At 42.6% G+C, this 18,299-nt stretch overlaps 2 protein-coding genes across 4 annotated transcripts in view; one reads left to right on the top strand and one right to left on the bottom strand.

The window, feature by feature from the left end:
• fog (folded gastrulation) overlaps positions 1–16,350 on the top strand; it is a 48,163-nt gene extending 31,813 nt beyond the window's left edge. The window contains exons 1-2 of one of the 2 annotated variants that reach the window (XM_032439748.2): positions 1,705–1,970; positions 12,345–16,350. In XM_032439748.2, the coding sequence (XP_032295639.2) occupies positions 12,417–15,164 (2,748 nt within the window). In that variant the 5' untranslated portion in view covers positions 1,705–1,970; positions 12,345–12,416 and the 3' untranslated portion in view covers positions 15,165–16,350. Of the gene's footprint in view, positions 1–1,704; positions 1,971–12,344 lie in introns of those variants that run through there. The other variant, XM_070211381.1, reaches the window with a different exon arrangement.
• Positions 1–18,299, bottom strand: part of LOC6631824 (chaoptin) — a 209,995-nt gene that overhangs the window by 65,670 nt on the left and 126,026 nt on the right. For both annotated transcript variants that reach the window (XM_070211380.1, XM_032440214.2), the window contains one exon: positions 8,529–8,550. The gene's annotated coding sequence lies outside the window, so the exon portion shown is untranslated. The remainder of the gene's footprint in view (positions 1–8,528; positions 8,551–18,299) is intronic.

Below are 18,299 nucleotides of genomic sequence, written 5' to 3' on the forward strand. Positions count from 1 at the left end.
CTGTATAAAATATATGTCGGCCATCTGATTATGCATAGGTATTCCGCTTAAGAGCTAATCTAGCTGGCTTTATCAACAACAGCTATCTGTTCCTGCTTTCGTTTCAGGTAGATAGAGAGAAACAAATTAGATCAATGTGAATGTCAAATAGATTGCTAAATGATCAGCAGATATCGATTAAGTTTAAGTAATTTATCGATAAATCAGATTTATTGCAGTCACGACTTTTTTTTTTTTAATATGATCTGAAACTTATATTAAAACTGTGTTCCAAAAAAACTATCAAACCGAAACCCAAACCGATACATAGTTTTCTTCCGTTTCAAATAGAAATAGCATGCGAATAAGAATAAATATTTTAATCGATAGCTTAATCGATTGACCATAGTTGTAGATATCAGGTCAGGACGCAGCTCTTATCGACCGGGCTCAAGGATTTAAGCGCTCGGCTTATCAAGCAGCGAAGGCAGCGCAATCAGGCAATGTGGTATGCGTACCCTGCGACAGATCAAGTGCAGTTGCTTGACAAATAATAAACGTAACAAGGCAACGGCTTGAGCGTGTTTGCTGCTATCAGTGCACGCACACATGACCAAGATACAGATACATTTCTCAGATACTTTTCACCTTGCTGCTGCGATAACAGCTGCTGCAAACAATGCAAGGACGCGGCACGTACGAGCATCGCATCGGAGTTGAGCTCAGCTGAGCTGAGTCTTATCACTCGCACATTCTCGTTCTCGTTCTCGCTCTCGCTCTTTTTCGCCCTCTCTCTTTCTCTGTGTGTGCGTAACTGTAACAATTGTATCTGTTGTTTTTGCTGCTGCTGCTGCTGCCGCTTGTTGCTGGAGTGGATCAAGGCTGGAATGACTGTGCAGGTAAGCGAGAAATGTCTACCTGGCCACGGGCCACGTTCCACGCAATTCAAATCCGCTATGTCCCATGTGTGTATCTGTGTGTGTGTGTGTTTGTTTGTTTATCTTTTTGTTGCTGGCTCGGTGTGTGGCAGGATCGCTGCAACAACAAGTGGCAACAGTTTTGCCGCCAAATGGCAACTGGCACCGGCTGCGAGACTTCTTCAAGCACCTTCTCACTATGCCAGGCGATCGCATATATATATATATAAATATATAATCACCGATATTGTGGCCATAAATTGTTGCTCTTGTTGCCTGCCCCAGAGCCGCGATGCTGCTGCTGTTGTTGTTGCCGTTGCAGCGGCTTCTTGTTGGCCGTTGCGTAAGTTTATCTTTTAGGTTTTTTTTTTTTTGTATCTTTGGTCCGGCTGCTCGGCCGTTTGTCCTCTTTCGACTTGTCTGCATATCTTTCTCTTTCGAGCTCTGGCTCTCTCTCCCTCTCTCGCTTCTCTCTCTGACTATCTCTCTGTGTAGTTCTTCAAATTTGTTTTTCTTTTTTTTTTTCTCTCGCCGAATGTTTTGGTTTCTTGCTCGTCGTCGTTCTCGGCCGCGTCGACGTCTTCTCGGCGATTTGTATGTCTATTAGTTGATACGAAAATTTCGTGTATTTCCATTCAGTCTGCATTCAGATCTCCAGCCATCTACAACTCGTAAAACGCGCTCAAAAGCTACATATATATAAATATATATTTATATATATTTTCCAACATTTTCGAAATAAAAACAAAACAAAAAAAAAACGTGAACAATAAAAATAATAACTAAACGGTTTTTCGTTTTGTTTTTTGTTTGTATCTTGTGCCTTGGTGAAATGTGTTTTATTTTATTTAGTTTGTTTTTGTCTTCTGGCAATGTCAGCTTCAAGTTTATAGCTTAGCAGCTTATGTTTAATACAAGTGCGCTTTGAGATACAGTTAAAGCTACAGATTGAGATACATACCCCGAAACCTTGCGCTAATTGGATACACTTAACTGCTGCTGCTCGGACTCACGCCTTGGATCATCCATATATATATTTATATATATATATCTGACAATCAACAGCAACATCAAGTGAGTGAAAATCTTTAAAATTTTCAATTGCGTTTCGGCAGTTCGCAAATAGTTTCCCACGCTCGTCGAATAATGCGCAAATTAAAAAACTTTTAAGTGGAAAACAAAAATAACAACAACAAAAAAACACAAGAAAAACATGAAGAAACAGCTATATATATGGCAAGCCGAATATAAAATACCCTTTGAGGCATACGACGTATGATCTTGTAGATATGAGAGGAAAACTCTGACGCAACTGAAAATATCTTGAAAAACAGCGTTTTTTCCTGTATAACTATTTGATATAGTACTTAGGATTTTGCTCATATGTGAGAAACATACAAAAATTGAATTAATTACTGATCATTTCTATGGCAGCTATATGCTATAGTGGTACGATTCGGCTGGTTTCAGCAACAGACAGACATACCTATGTAAGGTCTTACGATAGATTTATTCACTGTATACTAATACATATACTCTTTGGGATCGTTACACATCTAATGACAACCTTATAATACCCCGTAGAAGGGCATCAAAATGGCAATGCACTCGTACTGTAATAGTAATTAGGAAAAGATACAGACCAGGCCAGACCTGGCAGACCAACAGACACCTGTACTGTGCAGGGCTGGCTGGGTGACGAGAGATACATTTCGTTTTTAAAGGTAAACAAACGCTGTCTTACGAGTGTTTTGTAAATATAACAGCGAGCACAATGGCTGAACTGGAGCGGGACGTCGCGTGTGGTGGGGGGAAGGTGTATGGTGTATGGTGTGCGGTGTGTGTGTGTGTGGGAATTAGCACAAATGCTTGCAGGTTGAGGCAGCTTCAGGTTCTCACGGACAACCTGTTGGCTTGCCTGGACAACGGGGGCTGACTGAGGTGAAGTGTTGGGCAACGGATGGGGCAGCTGCGGATGGGTGTGGGCGTGCCAAGTGGGGGGTCAGCTAGAGCCATGACCTCTGCAGGCTCTGCAGCAAATTTCGAATATTATTTTGGGTTGAATCAATGAGAATGAAGTGAGACAGAAATGAAAATGAAAAGCACATGCAAAACAATCAACAGCCGCAAATAACAACCATCAACAATAACATTTGATTTCGAATATTGTGTGTATGTGTGTGTGTGTGTGTGTTTGTGTTTGTGTGCGTCTTGTGGAAAGCACCGCAACTCCACAAGCAGAAACAGGCGCAGAAACAATTACAATATGAGTCAAGCAACTGCCAAATATTGCCCTATACTGTGCGGCAGGGCATGCTGGGCATGCACACGCAACTTGTTGCTGTCGTACTAGGTTTGTTTCTTTCTTTTTTTTTTTGTTTTGTCTTTAAATTCATCTACATTTTAAGCCATTTACATGACATAAGGTTGCGTAAGCCTGAACAAATGCCTGCCATATATCAGACTAAGCTGCTGTCAAAGAAATTAGCCTGCCGATGTCTTTCCGGGCCATCTGAGCGCATCTTATGCAAATGGCGTGGCATGCCACATGCAGAGGGTGGAGTGAGGCAGGAAGCAGCTTATAAACCAAAACACAATTGATATGATGTGTGGAGGGGATCCCAGCTGTAGGCAATGTTTTGTAGGGCATTCGCTAGGCGACTTCTCGCCAAGGTTGTCTCTGGCTCTGCCAATTGATGGGTTCTTGCACGCGATTCGCGCTGTTGTTTGCTTTTTTGGACTTTTTGCGGCGTTATTTGTTGCTGTTGTTTTTGTTGCTGCCTTTTCATTTTGATTGGACTCAAATTTCGTGCTTCGCTCGACGTTCAGCGGGTTTTCGGCTGGCCCAACTGCGACCAAATGTAAATCGATTTGAATGCGTTTTTATGAATTCGGCACGCGTCTGCGTGCGCATTTCAGAGCTGCTTTCGTGCCGCTGTCCATTGACTGAACCAGCACCAGCAGCAGCGGCAGCTGCTTGTTGTAAGAAGCCGTAGCAAAAGCAGCAGGCACACCCACACCCACACTCGCACACACGCACCCACCCACAAACACACACACACACACGCGCACACGCACACAACTGGGGCAATTGCATGCCGTCTGCCCCTTGACGCCGTTATGCTCGTCCGTCTCGCTCTCGAGCTGCAAAGTATCATAAACAATGTTCAATTAAATGTTGTGCTTCCGCCAACAAAATTAAGGCTAAAACCACAGACAGCTGCTAGAAACACAAATTCAAATCACATTTCAAACTGCATTTGCGCACAGATTTTCAATTTCGCTTTCTTAACTCCTCTGAGTGTATCCTGCTGTGCATGGCTGAAAGCAGTTCATTTCAGCTGTTCCTTTGATTGTATTAAACAAATGTTGCCCAGTTTAAACCTAATCAAGCATTTATTATTAATCTGCAGCAACTGTTGATCAGTCAGTCAATCCACATTCGTTCAATCTTGGGTAATACAAGAGCTCCACTCAACAAATTTTGTATGTAAACTCTTGTTAAGCAAACGCAAGAAACGTTCCCCCTACTTTAACAATAGTTTCTTTGTTTAGATAATAACTACTTATTATTACAAATATGATACAATTTTTTTGTCTAGCTGTTTGATTCACATATTTTATATTTCTTATAACTCGCCCGTACTCAGTTCTTAAGCCTAGTTAAAGGAGCTTGTCTCACTTGCATACTAAATACAAAAAAAATGTTATATTATTATTATAATTATAAAAGAACGTTTTGTATGCCCTGATTTTTGACGTATTCATATATTTGATAACACAGTGCAGAGATTACAGGGTATTTGCGATTTGTTCAATTTCGCCTAGAGCTTGCTTTGCTTTATACTTTTATAATTTTTTCACAAAATGTTAAGCCCATATATTATTTTATATTCTTCATCGGTATCAGCAGCCGAGTCAATATAGCCTGATCAGATTACGATATCAAACAACTAATAAAAGTGGTGTAAAAACTTGATTGTCTTTGATGAAATCTTCACCGACCTTAAAAGTTACGAAACTTACCTACCTCACTTTCTTCACACTCATGAGCAAAAGTCGTACAATATCGCGTCAGCATATTATATAGCTCTATAGGAACAATCAATCGGAAAGGAAGCTGTCTAGAAGAGTATTGCATCGTCGGCGTGCTAAGGCTAGCCTCCCATCTCCTGTTTATTTTGCAATTGTGAACGATGAGTTTTGGCATCCTCAACACCCGCTGCCCGGCTAAGAGGCATGCCACCTGCCAGCACAAGCAACTAGCAGCTAGCATTTAGCAGACGCTGCGTGGTGATTGAAAACGGGCTCGTAATTGCGTTTCTCACGCATTTTTCACACGCAACGCATTTGGTGTGGAAATCAATTTTCCATCTTCAATTTTCAATAAATACGCAAGTGGTTTATGATTGTGTGCGTGCGCATGGAGGCCCGGGGTCAGTCAGGCCGATATCAAATGATGCATAGACTTCGATCATGCCACAGCTCGACGCGAACAAAGGGCGACAGTTGTTTGAATTTCATAAGTATTTATTAGATAAGTTTCTGCTTCTGGAATTTAATGGAATTGCCAGAGACGATGATGTCAGTTGAGTCAGTTGCAGTTGGAAGATCGTGAAATTGGCTCAGTTGATAGTTGGCAAAATTGCGAGTCGAGGTTTTTTTTCGTTGAAATTGTTGAAGATGATGCGATCTAACAGTTCTTATATATATATATATATATATATATATATATATATATGTATATGTATATATATTATAATTATTATTAAATATTTAGTGAATGCGCATTTATTAATTACTGGGCTTTAAGTTAATTGTTGTGCAAATTAATTCTTCACTATCATGGCCTCTAACAACAGCAACTATTTGGTATTTCCTGAGCGGCTATATAACAATGCGCTGATCTCATGCGAGGCAAGGCGAGGCGAGGCGAGGCGAGTCGAGTCGAGTCGAGTGCTTTATCATAGCATATCAATTGATTGCTTGCCACAGGCAGCATGCCACTGATGTGGCTATAAATAGATAAGCTTGGTGGCAGCATCACTTTCCCCGCTTTGATTTAGTTGCTGCTGGAATTTTAATGGCCGACTTGATGCCTGCTGCTAAATAATCCGGTAGTTAAGCAGTTCGCACGAATTGTAACGGTTCTCAAGTGCGTTGCCAGCAACAGCAGCAACAACAACAACAGCAGCAGCAGCAGCAGCAGCAGCAGCAGCAACTACAACAACAGTTACAGCGACAACTTGGCAGCCACTGTCGCCACTTGGCCATAGGTTTAGGCCGCCTTTTGGCTGCTTGGCCAACGTGATCGTTGTCGACTGTTGACTGTGGTTGTTGTTGTTGCAGCTGTTGCTACCACGCTGAGTGATTGTTGAGCTGCCAGCAGCGGTTGTTGTTGCTGTTGTTGCTTTTGTTGTTGTCGTTGTCGTTGTAGTTGTCGTTGTAACTGCTGTTATTGGCATTGGGCACTGCGGCTGGGCAAAGCTGTTAAACGGCTATGAAAACTAAATGACACCAACACCGCCGGCAGCACCATCTCCCGCCCGCATCAGCAATAAATAAACCACAAGAGCGGTGTAAAATTGCGTTCCAGTTGCCTGCTGAACTACTCCGAGCCACTTGAAGCGCTTGCCCCCTTCTGTGGCTCTTGTTGCGTAGCAGCAGCGACAACAGCAGCTACAACGTTTTTCTCTTTTAGTATTTTGTTTCATTTGTGCTCGTCGACTGTTTTGCATTTTCAATTTTAACTACATTACTGAGGCCCAAAAACTGGTTGATACTATTTAGCAGTATTACCTATAAACGGAGCTACAACAACAACAGCAACAACAACAGCAACAGCAACAGCAACAACAGCAGCAACATGTAACAATTCACGTGCGTAGGCAACAGCAACACCATCGAAACCAGATTTGTGAGATACATTCGTTAGCAACGGGTCGATTGTATAATTCTTTGGCTAGCCAGACATTGACATACTCGCCGGGCCAATCTTTGTGTGGCTAGCTGAATGCATAATAAGCCACTTCTAATGGTCAACAGCGAGCACTAGCATCTGTCTGTGTCTCGGCTAGTGCCACTTGCTGCTAATTGGACTACTTTGATCATCGTCAGCTGTGCTCGCAAATGAGTAAATGAATGCTCAGCGCTTGCTTTTTGGCGAATACGAATACGAATACGAATAGTCTGAGTTTGAGTGATACTGTAAGAGTACTAGATACGGGTCTATTGTGGTAGCCCCCCTCCGGGCAATAATTGTAAATGCTTTAGCTACCGATGAGATCACCAATGATGCAATTCAGCTGCATTTTTGCAGTCCCAAGCATTGCAATTGTGGCAGGGCCAATAGCGCTGAGCAATGCATTAGTTTTCATCCTTTCCAAAAAAATAACTCTTTTGTTGCAGTTTGCTCAAAAAGTTTTATAAAAAACTGTGTTCAAGTCGGACATGAACGACGTAAAGATACCCTGAGCTAGTTCACGAAATTCCAGCTTCCTGCTTCACCATGCACCCGCACTTTGCGAAATGTGTTTAAATTTGTGTCTTTAGGAAATTTACATTGCTTCAATATGGCATACAAAAGTGTGTATATACCAAGGCGCAATGTTTTACTTGACAACATAAGTGTTATGCAATTTTCGAGAACGGTACAAAAACCCATACACCGAGCATCCTCTATCTAACTTTTATAGTTTTTGAGTCATAATCGATTTATATCGATTTTTCGACTTGGGCCGAGTTATGGATAAGCAACCTTTAGCTCGTTCAAGCATATGTATATGATAATAATAATATTTAAAATTTAAATTCTTTAACATTGTTCACACAGATAGACTCTTGGTCGACTCAGCTAGTCGCCCTGATCAAGGCGTTAAATGCAGTTGCACAAAGCCATAATAAACTCTTTTCAACCTTACTCCTTACATTTGGGGTAAGTTCGGGGCATGAAATTTAAACTTTGTGTAGCTGGTCATAAGTTACATCAAAAGGTTTCCTGGAGTCGCAGCTTTAAGTAAGATTAATTGGAAGTGTTTTGCTTCATTTTTTGTTCTCTGTGTGTCAAACAAAAGATTGACAGACTAAAATTGTTTTCTTTGAGCACTTTTTTCTTTAAGCCTTGCAGCACTTTCAGCAAATGTCATTCGCCCCGCACAGTTGAAATGGAAAATTGTGTTTCCGAGCCCTTGGCCATACAAATAGTAATTGACTAACTGGTTGACTTACTGACTGACTGACTGATTGGATGATCAATGATCAGGCCAAATCGCAAGAGTTACAAAGCTAAAGTTTGTTTTGCGTTCTAAGACGACGTTTTGATAAGTTCCACCCGCAACTGCGGAATATTGGTGGAAATTCTTTTTGTAAAACATTATTTGCTGGAATTAAATCTCATTTTAAAGCGTTTTTTCTAAAATTAAATCAGAGTCATGACTGACATTTTTTGCTTGATTTCCCAGCCTGAAAACTGAACGAAGTTTTAACTTTAAGTTTTCTTCCATATTCTTCCACTCATAAAATGTGACTTGAGACTTGGGCTTAGGGTAGTAAAAGTAATGTATAAGATTTATAGAATAAAATTAAATGAACAGCGCAAAGCCGAGTAATATAAGCTAATACCATTTAACTTACCTTTAGATTCAAAACGTGATTGCTGCAAAAAGAAGAAGATAAAAATATATTAAAAACAGTGCAAATTTTGGAAAAATGTTAAACAGGTAGCTCAGATATGTGACGGATATTAGAGTGAGAAAGAGAGAGAAAGAGAGAGAGAAAAAGAGGAAGGGAAAGAGAGAGATAGAAAGGCATTAAGCTGATGTTGATAAGCCTGGACATACACATGAATAGCTTGGAAACGCAACGAGGATGTCTGCGTGTTTGTGTGTGAGTGTGTGAGTGTGTGTTTCGCGGACACCATTCAAGGCACATATAAAATAATGGCAAATGAAAAGCGGGTCACACACACACACACACACACACGCACACTTAGAGGAGCACGCACTGGTCTGGTGTTGTTGGTGTTTTGAAGGCTGCCGAATGGGATTGAATCATTGAATTGAATTGAATACGTGCGAGCACGAAACAGAAAGCACTGCTACGTGTTCCGCTCATGTTGTTGCTGCTGTTGTTATGTATTAGCAGGATGTCAATGTGTGTTGCCTGGAATTATGTATGTGTACACAAACAGTTGGCAGCAACAAAACAACATGGATGGGAATCCTAAATCCTGCCGCTCGCCTCCGACAGCCCAGATGGCATCGCACGCGTAAAAGGCATCAAATGTTGTCCGAAAAAAGCAAAGCACATCAAAAAAGAAAGAAAGCAGAGGGCAAACAAAAAACACACAGGGAGACCGCTCCCTAAAACCGAAGCACTGTGCACTGTGGCACAGTCCAGTGGCGGATCCTTTGGCTGTGGCCCCAAATTGACATCAGTTGCTGATTTTTAATTAAAAATTTGCGACGTGTGAAGTTGATTTCAATTTGGCGGGTGCCCAACTGACAGTTGAATGAATAGACAGCCGAGACACAAGATACAAAACGTGCAGCTCGACCTTACGCTGTGTTAGAGCCTGTGCGCATATCTATATCCAGCACATATATCTATCTGTATATTATAAATATATATAGCTACTGTTTATGTTCGTGACTGACCACTTGACTGGACAGGCGCTAGCTATCAGCCGCGGGCCTAGAACTCGGCTGAGCCAAGAAGCCACGAGAGAAATATTACTCTGCAAAGGACGATGAGGACGCCCGATGTTTATCAATTGCATACGAATGCATTGGGCAAGAGCTGTGGTCATATTCATGGAGACAGCACGAGTGCACAGCACGTGAAAAAGTTTTGGCCCAAACACGATAGCTGGGTCCAGCAAAATGTGTCGAACCTATGCAGTAAATTTGCTAAATTTGATCCTGAACCGATAATTGATCGCTGGATGGAGCTGGATTGTGACTCATTGCAGCATTATCTACGGAAGCACGAATGACTGAACTCAACAATTAACTGCAGTGCTTCGGCTTTGGCCTAAAATGTTCTCATGTGCAGCTACCTGGATCCGCTTCTAGCCACAAACAAGCACAGCATGGCTATTTATCGAAAGTGGAACTGATCGATGGCGCTGGCCCCTTAATACCCTGGGTGCACTAAGTACAACATTTGCCGCATTGAATTTATGCCAGTCTGCTGTAATTTCTCGTGCCGTGCGTTAAGCAACTGCAACTCGTATCTGTTTCAGCTACTTCACAATGCTTATGAAATCTTAATGCACTATTTTGATTCGTAACAGTCGAACAGAGAGTAGGAAGGGAATCTGTAATAATGCCGCTGCTGCTGCTGCTGCTGGCGATTAGGTCAGTGGATGCCTTCATAAATATACAGATTAAATATTGAGTTAAATGCCAGACACACAAAAGCTCACGACTGTTGCTTGTTGCGGGGAATTAGCCAACTGCCACGAGTGCCAATGATGCTGGATTGAAAAGCAAGCGCAATAAGCACATGGAAAATCGTTTAAGACTAGTTGAAGAGCTACCAAAACTCAACCCTGCCTCCTCCCTCCCTCCTGCCTCACCAGAAGCCCAATAGTCATTTGCATGAATTTTAAGCTGTGGGTACTTGTGGACCAGACTAATTGAACCATGAATGCTTCATAAGTGCTGCGGGTGTCAAAGTCATTGTCTTATATAAGACGTAATGCCGTAATGACATTAACCTTATCAAGTCTGCATGTGTGTGCGTCTGCGTGTGTGTGTATGTGTGTGTGTGTCAAGAGGCTCTTGACGTTCACACGCGCATTCGACACGCACCGCCCAAAAAGACGAGACGAGACAAGTTGAGGACAGAGGCCGGTGGCCAGTTTTATGACCGATACGCGGACCCAGGCCCACTAAAAAGCTATTAACAAGTAATAATGACAACAACAGCAGCAACAACAATAACAACACGAGCAGCAGCCATAAACTTGAGTGCAACAGTTAGAGCAATCGGATAAGTCGCGGTTGCAATGTGCCACACTTGAACTCATAAATTCTAAGAACCCGCAGATAACCTACATATATGTCTCTCCCTCTCTCTCCCTCTCTCTTTCTCTCGTACTCTGTTCCACTGTCCCTATGACAATATGTATATGTGTGCACGTGTGCGTGTGTGTGTATCTTTATAAATAAACATTGTGCGTGCTTATCCCACTATATGTCTTACGTGCGTGGCTGCGTGTGTGCGTGTCTGTGTGTGTGTGTGTCTGTGTGTGTGTGTGTGCTTAAGCAAAGTGCAACATCAACAATGACTGCTGTGGCAGCAACAAGTTGATGCAGTTGTTGTGCCCCTTGCTGCTGCTGCGGCTGCTGCTGCGGCTGTTATTATTATTGTTGCCGTTGATTATGACAACACCGATGACTGATGTGAGATATGCATTTGTGTATGTGTACGTGTGTGTGCCTGTGTGGCCGTGTGTGTGGCACCGTCGATATACCCATTAAAACATTAAAGCGATGCCCAAGTTCACAATCTTTGTGTGTGACGTCTACCGCCGACGCCAGCGTATAGCTCACCGTGCGCACAGTGGTCGAAATGCCGTCAAAATGTCCGCAAATAATTGCTCTGTTTGCTATTTGTAAACAAAAGTGTTTTTAATTGCATGAGCATATAAAACAGACCGCGGCAAATGAGTTGTCCAACTGATACAATTCAATTGCGAGGGTTCCAGTTCGACTTCCCGGCTAGTGCATGTGCCGCGCTAATAATAATAATACTAATAGTAAAAATAATAATAATAATAATAATAATAATAATAATAATAATAATAATAATAATAATAATAATAATAATAATAATAATAATAATAATAATAATAATAATAATAATAATAATAATAATAATAATAATAATAATAATAATAATAATAATAATAATAATAATAATAATAATAATAATAATAATAATAATAATAATAATAATAATATAAAATGTAAGTTTATGTGCAAGATTTTCTCATTATTAATATTATAATAAGAATACGGTTGAATTTTGTTTCTGATTCACTAGGAATTTAAGCGCTCAATTTTTGTTAAATATTTAAGATTTAGGCGCTCAATTTTTGTTAAATATTCCATTCGGCTGAGACGTTCTTTAATTTATGCCATAGTGGCACGCTCTGTGTGCGGCCCGGACACACACAAAAAAACCGGTATTGTTCCACATGCCACAAAAGAAGCGGCTGGGCAAAAACTCACAGAGAGGAACAGCTGCTGCTGCTGCTGCTGCTGTTGGTGGCACAGAAAGCGCATTAGCTGCTGGCAGTAGGACGGTTGGCGGAGGGGGGTACACAAATGCAGGTTAGATTCACCTGGGTGGGGCAGCCACATCGGGGCAACAGGGCATTGGCAACAACACATTTCGCCAGTCGTACTTATCTCTCTCCATTCTCATTCCGTTTACTTGCAGATTGCAGAGATAAACAGAACTAGGATTGTGGGATTGGTAACGCTGCCGCACTGGAGCTGGAGGATTGCCGCGATGGCATCATCTTCGAGAGGCATACAGCAGTCTAGCGGCTGTGGCTGGCTGCTGCTGGTGCACGGGCTGCTGGCGCTGACCGCGCTTCACATGCACAGCCTGAAGGGGGCGGCAGTTGAGGCGCTGCCGATCACCTCGCGGCCCATTGAGGGCAATGCACAGAAGGATGCGTGGGAGGCATGGTTGCGTCTCCCATACGAGCAGAAGTCGCTCGAGAAACAGAAAAAGGTAATGCCCAAATCGATATTCGCATTGCCTTTCCGCCACTGCCCGCCCGGCCACAAGCTATACAACGAGCGCTGCATACCACAGATCAACATTGATCCCACCGATCTGGTGGCCCAGGAGCTGCAGGGTGCACTCGGCGAAGGCGGTGAGGTTAGCAGTGGCAGCCCCACAGACTACGATTACAGCGACAGCGAGAGCGATGAGCAGCTCTACGAGATGTCCTTGGGGCCGTTCGCTCAGAAAGATCAGCTGTCCACGCAGCCCAGTGCCAGTGGTGCTGAGGACCAGGCGCTGCCCAGCGAGGATGCCCCACTCAAGTTCAATATATTTGAGAAGAAGTTTCCCACGGCGCCAGAGGCTGTGCTGCAGCCCGATGTTGTTAATGCAACGACAGCAACAACAGCAACATCGACTTCAATGACCACGCCCACACCCACGCCCACTATAGCAACAATGCGCGAAGACGCCCTCAAGGCGCAGCGGCAGCCGGATAATCGAATTGCTGAAGGCGCTGAAGATCTGCAGGCGGATGCCAGCAATGCTCTGCCCAGTACAACTATCCTTAGCATCTCCAGCAGCAGCAGCAGCAGCAGCATTGGCTCCTTTAGCGATATTGGGAATATCGATGCCATTGTTGTGCCAGCGGGCGGACCTCTGGGTGCAGAGCCAAGCGTTCAGCTGGTGACAAGTTCGATGAGAGATGTGCCCGAGCCAAATGTGGTTACAAAGCCGAATGCGGATGCGGGGGCGAAATTTCAGGCAGAAGCAGAGCCAGTGGCAGAGGCAGAGGCAGAGACAGAGGCAGAGGGAGAGACGGACCTGGAGCAACTGCTCAAGGTTGACGCCTTTCTGCCGGCCTATGGAAGCAGCGTGGATATGATGCCGCCGTTCAGTCATCGTCGCGTCTCGCCGCTGCTCAGCGCCGATCTGGATCTGAGCGATGATACGGCCACGGATATTGTTCCAGCAGCGGCTGACAGCGAAGCTGATACAACAACAACAACAGCAACAACAGCAGCAACTGCATCGTTGGCAACGCCCACAACAACAACATTGTCTTCAGCCCAGCCGCGAGTGCCAGGAGAAGAACAAGAGCTAGATCGAGTCGTTGTGAAAAAATCGAAAGTGCAACCGGTTCAGTTAAGCTCCATAACTGAAACGACTGCAGCAACCACAACTGCAGCTACGCCAACAGCTACAGCAACAACAATGACATCAATAGCAACATCAGCAGCAGCAGTGACAACAACAACAGCAGCAACTGTCGCTGCTGCTGCTGAAACCGAAGTTGCTGCAATACATCAAGATGCCAATGGCAATACGAGAGATGATGACCGGTTTTATTATCAGCCTTTTGCCAGAGATGTTGCTGCCAGTGCCAGTAGCAGCAGCAGCAGCAGTATTGCTGACGGCGATTTGGATGTGCTGAACGATATGGCATCCAGTGACAATTTAATGACAAATACAATTGGTGGCCAGGGCGACAGTGAGAAGGCGGCAAGTGAAATTAATTTTGAACAAGAATTGCGCATTATAAACGAGCTGGTTAAGGACAAGCGGCGATTATCGCAGCTGCGACAACAGCAACAAGAGCAGCAGTCAACCAGCAGCAGCACAACAATACCAACGACAGCAACAGCAACAACGACAGCAGCAACAGCAACGATCATCGAAAGCAGCTCAGACGCGTCTAGCACAGCAACAGCAACAACATCAACAACAGCAACAACAGCAGCAGCAACAACAGCAACAGCAACAGAAACCACAAATTTTTGGTCGAGCCTCATGCCAATGCTGGGCTTGAGCTCAACGGAATCAACAGCAGCAACAGAACAATCAGCAGAGACAATTACAACGACAGCAGTCATGCCAACAGCAACAACGGCGACAACAGGCAATGTTGCTGAAAGCTCAACAGCAACAGTAACAGCAGCAGCAAAAGCAACAACAACAAATGTTGCTAACACAAAAAGCACACAACATTTAAGTATTAATACCAACCGTAGCAATAGAAATAGTAAAATAATTAGAGTAGATAGTTTTGGCGTCAGCCCACAGCCAATATCAACAGCAACAGCAGCAACAGCAGCAACATCTGCAATAGCAGCAACAGCTGCAACAGAAGCAACAGCTGCAACAGCAGCAACAGCAGCAACAGCTCCAACAGCTGCAACAGCAGCAACAGCAGCAACAGCTGCAACAGCAGCAACAGCAGCAACAGCAGCAACAGCAGCAACAGCTGCAACAGCTGCAACAGCAGCAACAGCAGCAACAGCTGCAACAGCTGCAACTGCAGCAACAGCAGCAACAGCAGCAACAACTGCAACAGCAGCAACATCCCAATCGTCTGACGATGCAAATTATACACCATTTTGGTGGCTGCCCAATATTGGCTGGCGTGTGGATCGTCAGTTGGATGAGAAGGGCGAGGATCGATCGCTGTTGCTGCGTTTCTTCAGGACTTTTCGTGCCAGCGATAGCGACGTAGCAGCAGCAGCAACATTGCCGTCGCGTCGTTAATTTCTCAAGCAATTAGAGAAATGCACTCTGTGCACTCCCCCGTGGCCTGTGCGCTGCTCTTAGCTGCTCTCGCTCCAGCCGAGACACGCTGGAGTCCACTGGTCGGCTGGGATTGCTGTCATGTCGTATGGCGATGCCAGTGGCAACAACGTTTCAATTGTTTGTTGAAGTTCTGTTTGTTCTGTTGCAATGGCGTCCAACTGTTTCCACCCCACACACAACTACTTAGCTTTCAGTTTTGTCTTTAATTTATATATATATTCATTTTAATTATTTTCAAAATTAAATATATATTCGATTTCTTTTCCTTTGGTATTTGTTTAACTATTTGTACATATTACGTAACGTCAACAATTTCGTTTATGATTTAATAATTTTTTTTTTGTTTTCATGAATTCTAATATATATGTATTTTTTTTTTGTTATTTACTTTGCTGCTTCTTTTAAGTTGTTGATTTAATTTTAATACACATTAATATAATTTTATACAATAGTTTTATTATTGTGCATATGTGGGGCCACGACATGCGAATTGCCGCTGTTGCTGTTGCATAGCTTAGCAATATTTAATTGTGATTATTTAAAGTTAAAACTAGTTTTTAGCGGGCGCGCACACACACACACACACACTAAATTTACAACTATTATTATTGATATTATTATATCTATATATTTGTAACATAAATTCCTTTCGCAACTTATACAATTTCTATATACCTCTATACGCCCACCCCTACCCGTACCTATGTAATATTACAATTATTATAATTTCTTCTACATTTATTTTTTTTTTATGTGCAGCCCCGTTGCAATTGTCTCTGTGTATATACGCTGCTTTATTTTAAACATTGTTAATTGCTGCTGCATTTGAACTTGAATTTGAATAATGTAATTAAGCTTAAATGAGAAAAATCGCGTTTGCTTTTTAAATGCTGCTAAATGAAACATTTTCAAAGATATACGAGTATATTTATAAATAATAATAATAATAATAATATGTTTTTTTTTTTAGCACTTAAGCGTAATATTTATGTTATCGAAAAAGAAAATCAAGTAACAACAGAACCATATTGTCAAGTAAATGTAATGCATGTACATAGTTATAGCTCTGTTCTTTTTTTTGTTGGTGTCTAAAACATACGAAGAGATAAACATAAATATCGAAAATATCAAATCCAAAAATAGAATGTACGATTGTATAAAACTGTTTTTCAACAGGTAAATTCCAAAATGTGTGGATGAGACTTGTTGGCTAACATCCGATCGATTGCAGGCTTAAAAGACCTTGATGAAAAATCAACTTGACTAGAAAATGGGGATCAAAGGCTGTATGTGCGAAGTTTCGCCAATGAGCGAGAAATTCGTGGAAATGCTATGTGTGAATTTGAAGAAAATATCTTAAGCAGGTCGAAGCCGGGTAGTACTCACTAGTATAAACTTTTTTGAATGCTACCAAATAACTGAGAGGCCTGATATTGTTGGAAAGATCTCGATTTGAGGCCAAAGATCAAAGATAGAGAGAGAGAGAAAGGAGAGAGAAAGAGATAGAGCGAGAGCAACAAGTTCGAGTGCAAATATGAAAGGCTAATTACGATACAAAAAAAAGCTCCTACACCTGTAGCCGGCGACTGCCGCCTTCGGCTTTCAGTATTGAGCCTTGAGCCTTAATCCTTAAGTATGCAGGCTTTTGTCTACAATTTTCATTCGCGCAGTTTTGGAGCATGATAAACTTTGCTTTGTGCGGTTGGCTTAACGAAGGGTATTGCGGTGATTATACGGGATTAAGTTGGACGCCTGGCTGGACGGAAATATAACTGCAGCAAAGTGTGGCGCTTCAGTAAACATATTATTACATAGCCCCGGATGCGGACTTGAGGCGTATATTGGTGCGCTTAGTTTTTGTGATGCATCGAAAAGTGGAGCTCAATAATGCAATCAAAGTGGATGTAGAATATTGCGGCAGTGTCTCAGCGCAGGGGTTGGCCAAAGGCAAACACTGCGAATACGAATGCCGATGCGGATGCGAATGTCAACGACAGCTGCCAGCGACGAGGAGCATTAGAATTACCAGCTGGTAGAAACAAAATCAGGGACCGGAAACTGGCGCAAACAACACACACACACACGCCCATAATATGCTAAAATATCTGTCACACTTGCCTGCAGCCGGCGTAGGTGTCGTAGATGTTGTTGTTGCTTTTGTGCGTTGCTGTGTTTGATTCGTGTAGCAAATGCCATTAGGAAAATTTAACTTTTTTCCCCGAAAATCCTTGGGCAAACATATGCAGACGGCATGTTAACATGGCGAATAAAATGCAACTGAATTGAGAGAGAACGAGAGCGAGAGCTAAAGAAATTGGCAGAGGAATGTTGAAATGCGTGTTTACCCAACGATCTGCATTAGGCGCTGATTGCAGCAGCTGAGTTTGTATAAACCCATGCGAATTCATTTGAATTTCCAAATATGAATGTATATGAATACACCCATGTGCATATATATGAATAAAATCATACACGGCTGGTTTGTGGGCCATTGCGTTCAGCCGCTGTTTGTCAAGTTTTGTTGCTGTTTGGCTAGCTGCATGATTTCGTGGCTACAGCGCCACCTTGGGGCAGGCAGCCGCGCAAGCAAGGCTGTATTTATGCTGCATACCTTTGGGCGCGCGCCAAAATTATTATTACATTTATGCAAAATAAGAATTTCAGCTCGAGCTAAAGACATACAATTTAATAAATAGGGAGAGAGAGTGAAAGAGAGAAAGCGAGAAGGAAAGAGAGAGAGAGCGACGGATAGAGAGTGAGAGAGAGAGTAAAAGAGTATTTGCACTTTTCATTTCAATTTATGCTATATTTGTCAAGTAAATCGAACAAAATATAAATAAAATATTTCAATTACAGAAGAAAATTTGTATTTGTTTCGGGAGCCTCTGAATTATTGTCGAGTGGTGTATGTTGTTTGGTGATTGGGTGAGTGGATGAGTGGGTGGTGTGGCTGGTTGGGCTGTTTTATTTATAAGCCAAATGGCAACTTTTGCAACTGCTGCTGCTGCTGTTGCTGTTGCCAGAAGGAAATTGCTGTTTATTTAACTATTAAGCTCAACTGCACACTGAAAACAGGACGATAAAACGACGCAC

Source organism: Drosophila virilis, chromosome X, assembly GCF_030788295.1.
Source record: "Drosophila virilis strain 15010-1051.87 chromosome X, Dvir_AGI_RSII-ME, whole genome shotgun sequence".
Classification (NCBI taxonomy): Eukaryota; Metazoa; Arthropoda; class Insecta; order Diptera; family Drosophilidae; genus Drosophila; species Drosophila virilis.